At 43.0% G+C, this 7,343-nt stretch overlaps 2 protein-coding genes across 6 annotated transcripts in view; one reads left to right on the top strand and one right to left on the bottom strand.

Moving 5' to 3' along the window:
* wdr34 (WD repeat domain 34) overlaps positions 1-6,202 on the top strand; it is a 9,623-nt gene extending 3,421 nt beyond the window's left edge. The window contains exons 3-9 of the mRNA XM_015389290.1: positions 1,124-1,233; positions 3,332-3,489; positions 3,571-3,680; positions 3,962-4,126; positions 5,393-5,625; positions 5,703-5,860; positions 5,930-6,202. Of these exons, the coding sequence (XP_015244776.1) occupies positions 1,124-1,233; positions 3,332-3,489; positions 3,571-3,680; positions 3,962-4,126; positions 5,393-5,625; positions 5,703-5,860; positions 5,930-6,168 (1,173 nt within the window). The 3' untranslated portion in view covers positions 6,169-6,202. The remainder of the gene's footprint in view (positions 1-1,123; positions 1,234-3,331; positions 3,490-3,570; positions 3,681-3,961; positions 4,127-5,392; positions 5,626-5,702; positions 5,861-5,929) is intronic.
* Positions 6,203-6,233: 31 nt separating this feature from the next.
* The window catches only part of sptan1 (spectrin alpha, non-erythrocytic 1), a 51,697-nt gene continuing 50,587 nt past the window's right edge, over positions 6,234-7,343 (bottom strand). For all 5 annotated transcript variants that reach the window (XM_015389284.1, XM_015389286.1, XM_015389287.1 and 2 more), the window contains 4 exons: positions 7,042-7,095; positions 6,823-6,969; positions 6,602-6,749; positions 6,234-6,526 (listed from right to left, as the gene is read on the bottom strand). In XM_015389284.1, the coding sequence (XP_015244770.1) occupies positions 6,401-6,526; positions 6,602-6,749; positions 6,823-6,969; positions 7,042-7,095 (475 nt within the window). In that variant the 3' untranslated portion in view covers positions 6,234-6,400. The remainder of the gene's footprint in view (positions 6,527-6,601; positions 6,750-6,822; positions 6,970-7,041; positions 7,096-7,343) is intronic.

Raw genomic sequence — 7,343 nt, 5'->3', positions numbered from 1 at the left:
CAGCAGCAGCAACCCAGACTGACAGCTCATTGGCTCATTTGGATCACGTGCAGCCTGGAGCCGGACGCTTTCCCCAGGGCTTTACCGTATTAACAGGAGAAGAGGCGCAAGTGAAATTAGACACCGTCTTCGGACATCATGCAGTCATTTATAAATGTTTTAAATCAGGCTGGGTCTGGATTAGCCAGCAGGGTGGATCCGGACCGCAGTCCACTAATCCGTGACCTCTGCCTTACTGTATAAATACTAGAAGTTCAATTCAAAACATCAACAATCTAGAAAAATGCAGCACAATTAAGTGCAAAGACAATTCAAAGACTTTTTACATGAACTAAACTATGAAATAGGAGAATAAAAGCAAGTGAATCTAAAAACACAATTTTTTTTTTTTTAACTGCTGTTTAGTTAAAACCAATACGATCCCGTTTCATGTTTAAATATAACATAGAGCCTCATCTTTTATTTTATTTATCAGTATTAATTTTTCAGTCTTTCAGAACTATACATATAAAATAGGATTTAGCTTTTATTCTGAGTAAAACTGGAGCTTGTTTTACGAGTTCTGATTTTACATCATACACATATTATCCCGAAAAATAAAACCGCAAACAAATGAGAGAACATCCGAGATTAATTGATATGACTTATTTCTTTTTAATTCTGCATCGTTAACATCTCAGAGCTGAATGTAGAGAATCGGCACCATTAGATCTGTTATATTTCCACAGTTTATTGAGCAACACTGGTTTTATCTTCATGTATAGCTGGGCTGACTGGAACATGTGATGCATTTAGCTACTTTATAAAGAAATGGTTTGATTTAAACTGAACTAAGGACCAGATTTAATTTTTCCATCTCATCCGGAGCTTCTAGCTCAGGTGAAGTCCAAACCTCCAGCTTACATCAGGCTGGGTTAACTTACACTTTTGTCAGTATCCTGGTTTAATCTTCATTCTGGGTTCATCCAGTTCTCCCTCTTCCTGTGCATAAAAACGCACAGCAGCCATTAAAATGATTGAGGGGGGCTTTTGCCCCCTGAAATCTGCTTAGGAACGCCGCTGCTTTAAATCCCTCTGGGGGAAACATTCCAGCGGAAACTGTCACAGAATGTCTTGTCTTTAGGTTTCGCATCTCCACGGCCTTCAACACGCCGGCACTCAGGAACAGGGTCTTCATGTGAGCGCCGTGTCCTGGAGCTGCACCGGTTCCGTCATCGCCTGTGCTTACGGCCGGTACGTTCCTCTCTCTGACAACACACTTCCTCCATGTTTCCTCTGGTCAGTCTGTAAAAAGTTCGTCCAGCTCAACAATCATTTCCATGGAGTCCTGGAATATTTCTAGTAATTTTAGATTAATGCGCCCGTGTAAAACAGGCCGATTAAAAAAGATTTTTATGTTTTATACTGACCTCCATAAATCAGTAAAACTGTTAATAAGAAGGTTTCTGTTGTCCAAACAAAACATGGTCCAAGTTAGGAGCCCTGTGGGATTCCAGATCTGATTCAGAGAGAAATAAAAGCAAATAAAACTGCTGCTAACAGCTGGAGTTATTCTTGATTAATTAGTTCTTTATTTTCAGGTGGAAATTAGTCTGAAAATGGCTAAAACTGCAAACTTTGATTTAATATACATATGAAGGGATGTAATTAAGTTTAAATCAAATTAATTTATCCTTTCTTAAATGAAAATTTAAAGTCATTTTAGATTTTTTTTTTCAATTGTTTAATCTTGCCTTTCTCTCTTTAGTGGTATATTTAATTGTTGAATGATGTATTAAACATTAGTGTTTCACAAAGTGGGGGTCAGAACGCTCACATTGTTTTCACAATCATTGTGACGTGATCACTGGGGTACATAGAGGGGCAAAAATATAAATATAAGTGTAAATAAATACATTTCCCATGAAATAAGGTGTAACATTTATTTGTCTAATTCTTAATTCAAATATTAAATATACATTTAAATCGTAAAATATGCACTCAGATTTAAATTTATCAGTTAAAATAACTATATATCATTAAAAATATTTATTTAAAAATGTATATAATATCTACCTTTAATATGTATAAATTAAATTAAGTGTATTTCTAAGGGGTCTCAGTCTGTTGTAATAAGGCTGAATCTCTGTATTACGCAAATTAATAAATGTTGCATCTATTTATATCATTGGATGATAATTTTTATGTATTTTATTATATAATCTGACCCTCCATACCTCTTACATCACCATTATTTTGGAAACCATCTTGGGACCCTTAATTTAGTGTCTCAGGCCCTCTACGGGGTCGTGACCCCTACTCTGGGATCCGGTATGGATGTCAGGGATGATTCTGCAGCTGGAAGGAGGACCTCCATCGTCGGTGGGATGGGAAAAAAGTACACTGGAAAAACGATCAAGAAACAAGTAAAAATTTCTTCAATTAAATGTATTTACCCTTAATTTTAGTGTGTAAATGAGATAGTTTGCCAATTGAATGAGTATTTTTACTCTTAAAATAAGATTAAGTTAGATAACATGCACTCAAAATAAGACAATACAATTGTGTTTTCTTATTTTAAGTGTAAATTGTCTTGTTCCATTGGCAAAATGTCTCTTTTATCTCCTCAATCCAAGAACAAATGCACTTATTTTAAGAAATAATGACTTAACTAGATTTAGATTTTTTTTCCAGTGTATTCAACTATTTGCTCCAGTTAAATAAACAGAGCTAAATGGATTTTACTCAGTCGGCACTTTATTTTATCTTTGATTAACTTATTGCTCGGTAATCAGCCCTGTTCTGATCTGGGCAGCGTTCGTCCCCCTTATTTACAATAAAGGAAGGAGGCGGAGTCAAAACAAATTAGAACCTTTGGTTAAACGGTAACATGTTATGAATAAACCTTGAGAAAGAATCTGGTTTGTTATGGGAAGAAGGTAGAAGGAGGAGTGAAAAGTTTTCTAGTGAGTAAATAACATAAATTAATATATAAAATAAGAGAAATCTAAATATTCCGTCCACATCGGTCTCTGGTTTCCTTCCAGTATTTTACTGGTTTTAGTTCCATCCTTCTTTCTCCCACAGCATGATGCTGCCACCACCTTGTTTACTTTAGAAATGGTGTTTAGTCTGATTTGCAGAATTAGTTTTCCTCCGCACAATCAAAATGTTTCCAGTTTTACTTTAACAACTTAAAACCATGAATGTTTCTGTTTTAACTCATTTTAATCTGGATTTTTTTAATCCAATTGGACTCTGCTAGGAGGGACTTTTAAGTTTTTCCACTTTAAAGCTTCGAATGACTAAACCTGAGACTCAGAACCGGTTTGGACCGGGTTTCTCTGAACAGAACCGACGACGGCGACTGGAGCAACCAGAAGTCCTGTGTCTGTCTGTGGAACCTAGACCGTCGGAGTCTGAGGCCCAAACAGGCGGATCTGGTTCTGGACGTTCCGGCAGCGGTGACGTCTGTGTGCTGCCACCCGGAGCGGCCCGCTCTGATCGCAGGTCCGCAGAACCGTAGAACCACTGTCAATCAGCTGCTGGGCCCGCCTCAGAACTGACCGGACCGTTTCTCTAATCCTGTAGGAGGTCTGTACAACGGAGAGGTGCTGGTCTGGGATACCAGTCGGACTCAGGATCCGGTTCTGGCCCAAACTGGAATGTCAGCGGACAGTCACAGAGAGCCGGTGTATCAGGTGACCCAGTTATGGTTCTGTTTAAATTTGATTTATTATCATTAAGGTCGGGCTCAACTTTTATTCCATCAGAACCCGTGCAGAAATAAAGATGTTGGAGCAGAACCTTTATGGTTCTGCAGGTTATTAACATAAAGAGTTTCATTAATTACATTTCTGAATGAAATGATCTAAAAAAAAAAAAAAAGAGCCTGGTCCGAATCCAGAACCCTGTGGAACTCCAGAACGTTCAGATTTGGTTTTATGCAGCTTTAACGGTGCCGGTCCGATTATGTTTCCAGGTGGCCTGGGTTCCTCTGCAGAAGAAAGGAGAGTTTGGAGTTCTGAGTTCTAGTTCTGGAGGAGGAGTTCTGCTGTGGACGGTGGATCCGGACCAAGGCCGAATGGTTCTGAGCTCTGCATACGCTTTCGTACGACAGCAGGTTCCCCACAGCAGCAGCCTGAAGGTGAGCAGAACCAGACCGGATCTTTATGGTTACACTACAGACATGGATCAGCAGAACCCTCAGAGGACAGTTTGGTACCGTGGAAACTTCTGATCCAGTTCTCCTTTCTTCATACGAATTCATTTCTTTGGACTTTGGTTACTTTTTATTTGGGAGTTATGGTTCTGAAAACGTTAATCACGGCTGGTTCTGACCAGTTTTAGCTCCATTAGTCCTGACCTCTGAACTATGGAGGGAAAAAAAGGACATTTTGTAAAAGGGCATTTAAAAAATGAGCAGGACAGTAATAAAATGAAAAAAACTTCTAAATATAAAAAAAAAAAAAGTTTTTAAGTGAAACTTGCTTTTTCTCAGATTTTGCTTTTTTATTTTCAAATTTTATTTTCCTGTCAAATTATTTCTCAGATTACATTCGCCTCACTTCAAAACAAAGACAGACGCTCAGTCTGACCAATAGAAACGCGTCTTCACTCCAGAAGAAAGCCCCGCCCCCAAAAGTAGAGGATGTGATGAAACAAAATTTGAAAAGACTCAAAATTCATTTCATAAAAGACAAATAAAATATAAAAATCATTGAAAAATTTTACTAATAAAATAAAATGAAAAATAATTTCAGTGAAATCTAAGAAAAAAGCAAAGTTACTCAAAACCTTTTTTTCAAACATAGTTTTATTTCTGGATTGCCTTTTTTTTTTCTTCCTAAATTTCGATTTACAAAATGTGCGCCTTGTTTGCAAATAAAGAGGAATAAACTTCACTCTATACGGATCTGAATCAATCCATTTTATCGGAGCCACACTGAAGGTTAAGTCTAGTTTAAAAAAAAAATCCAATCCATCTCAGTGGTCCATGAACGCACCGTAGCTAACGCTAGCAGGTGGACTGAGACTAGCTTCAGTGATGAAGATGTTACTGAGTGAAGGAGGCTAGAAGAAATTTAGAGGAAACGAGCAAAAGAAGCTCCTTCCAAGGAAATCTGAGGCAGAGAGAGCAAGACTTTAAGCAGATAACAGGAAGGCTAACAGAGCTGATGATTTATTCTGTTGTCTAATAACTAAAATCAGGATCGAAAATCGTTTTGTGTTTTTAAACCTGTTTTTAAGAGGAATCTGAATCTATTAGAATCGGTACCTGAAGGTCAAAGAGAAACAAACACCTCAGATCAGAAACGGGCCAGAGCGTTCTGATCGGGTCGGTGCCGCTCCGTTTTATAAATGACCATCGGATCGCAGTGATTAAACCCGGTGGTTGGATTCCTCTCTGTAGATCCGAGGCAGCAGCACCGTGGGAGTCACCGCCTTGGCTCTCTCTCCGTGGGACTCGGACACGTTCCTGGTCGGGTCCGAGGGCGGCCTGCTTCTCCTATGCTCCTTCTCCTCTCAGATTCCAGCCGCAGTGGCCCCCGAGGGCCGGAGTGTGACCCCGAGAGCCCCGACGGTGTTCTCGTTCCGGCCGTCAAGCGGTCCAGTTCACTCCATGCACTGCTCGCCGTTCCACAGGTACCGACTCGGCCGGATCAATCGGACTCTGTGTTCTGCTGATTTTTATATTTTCTAATGACTCGCCGTCTCTGCAGGAATCTGTTCGTCAGTGCAGGAACTGCCGGCCTGGTCCACGTTCACTCGCTGCTGCAGGCTGACCCGCTTCTCTCGGTCCGGGTGTCGGACTCGTACGTGTTCCAGGTCCAGTGGTCCCCCAGCAGACCGCTGGTGTTCGCAGCCGCCACCGGACAAGGTGAGCGGAACCACGACCGGCTGTCTGAAGACGAACCCAAACCATTCCTGACCCGGTTCTGTTCTCCAGGTGAGGTCCAGATCTTTGACCTGAACCGTAGGTCCCTCAGACCCGCCGCCACCATCCAGGACGGCGCTCCGGGTCAGACCGCCACCTGCCTGGCCTTCAACGGTCCAAACCCTCGGCTCCTGGCGGTGGGAAGATCAGACGGAACGGTCGGCATTTGGCAGCTGAGCTCGGACCTGACGGAGCCGGGTCCGAATGAGCGCCTCCAGCTGGAGCAGATAGCCAATCAGGTGGCAGAGTGAAGCGTTCTGTTCTAACTGGGAGACAAATAAAAGCAGCAGGTTTCCAGTTGTAACCAGTAGCGTTTATTTAAGCACACAGTTTAAAAGCAGAAGTTTCACTATGAGCAGAAAGCAGATAAATACGACAGACGGACACGGAGGTGAGCGCTTCAGTGTCAAACATGCATCAGCCGGGCGTGTTGGGGTGTGAGGGTAAACGCATTCTGATTGGTCCCTGGGGAAGGGGGCGGGATCAGTTGACGAAGAGCGAGCGGGTGAACTCCACGAAGTCGAACGCTGACGGCAGCTCGCGGCCCTTGCTGTCCAGGTACGGCTTCATGTGCGACAGGCAGTAGTCGGCCTGCTCCTTGGTCAGGTTCTGGAAGGAAGAACGGAACCATGAGACCGGCGTGGAGACCAGAACCGGGAACAGAGAGCAGAGAACCGGACCCACCTGGTACAGCTCCTCTTTGGTGACGTAGGGTTTGTTTTCCGCGCTCAGAGCCCGGAAGGCGCTCTCGATCTCCTCGCTGGACTTGACGTTCTCCGTCTCACGGCTGATCATGAAGGCCATGTACTCCTGCAGCGACACGTTCCCGTCCCTGCAAACAGAACCTCCTGGGTCAGGGAGCCGATCCAGAACCACCTGGGCTAAACACCAGAATGACCCCCTACCTGTTGGGATCCACCGTGTCGAGGATAGCCTCGAACTCAGGATCCGGTTCTCCTTCCTCCACCATGGGCAGGTCGTAGCCCAGCGAGCGCAGACACGACTTGAACTCCTGGTGATTCAGACGACCCGACTTCTCCTTGTCGAAGTGCCTGGATGGAGCAGGGAGAGGTTAGGGTCGGTCCAGATAGGAGCACAGGAACCTTCTGGTTCTGGCAGCTTACTTGAACATCATGCTGAACTCCTTCAGCGCCTCCTCTGTGACTCCGGTTGTGTTTCTGGAACAGGAAGTAAAGTCGGGTCAGTTTTCCTTTAAAGCAGCAGCACTGCACAATAATTTGATTCATCCAAATTATTTAATCAGAAACACTTAGATGACTTTTAAACACGTTTTTCTGCAGTCAGGGTACAGCTGATTCTGGTGGAAAACAAAGTGCCTCAACCCGGGCGATGATCAATAGGGGTGTAAATAATAATCGTTTTGTATCGATGCATCGATCCAACAGCCATCCGATGCATCGATACA

Source organism: Cyprinodon variegatus, unplaced genomic scaffold (genome assembly GCF_000732505.1).
Source record: "Cyprinodon variegatus isolate N-32 unplaced genomic scaffold, C_variegatus-1.0 Scaffold453, whole genome shotgun sequence".
In the NCBI taxonomy this organism is placed as follows: Eukaryota; Metazoa; Chordata; class Actinopteri; order Cyprinodontiformes; family Cyprinodontidae; genus Cyprinodon; species Cyprinodon variegatus.
The sequence above is the reverse complement of the archived record's forward strand: the minus strand, read 5'-3'. Positions and strand labels throughout refer to the sequence as shown.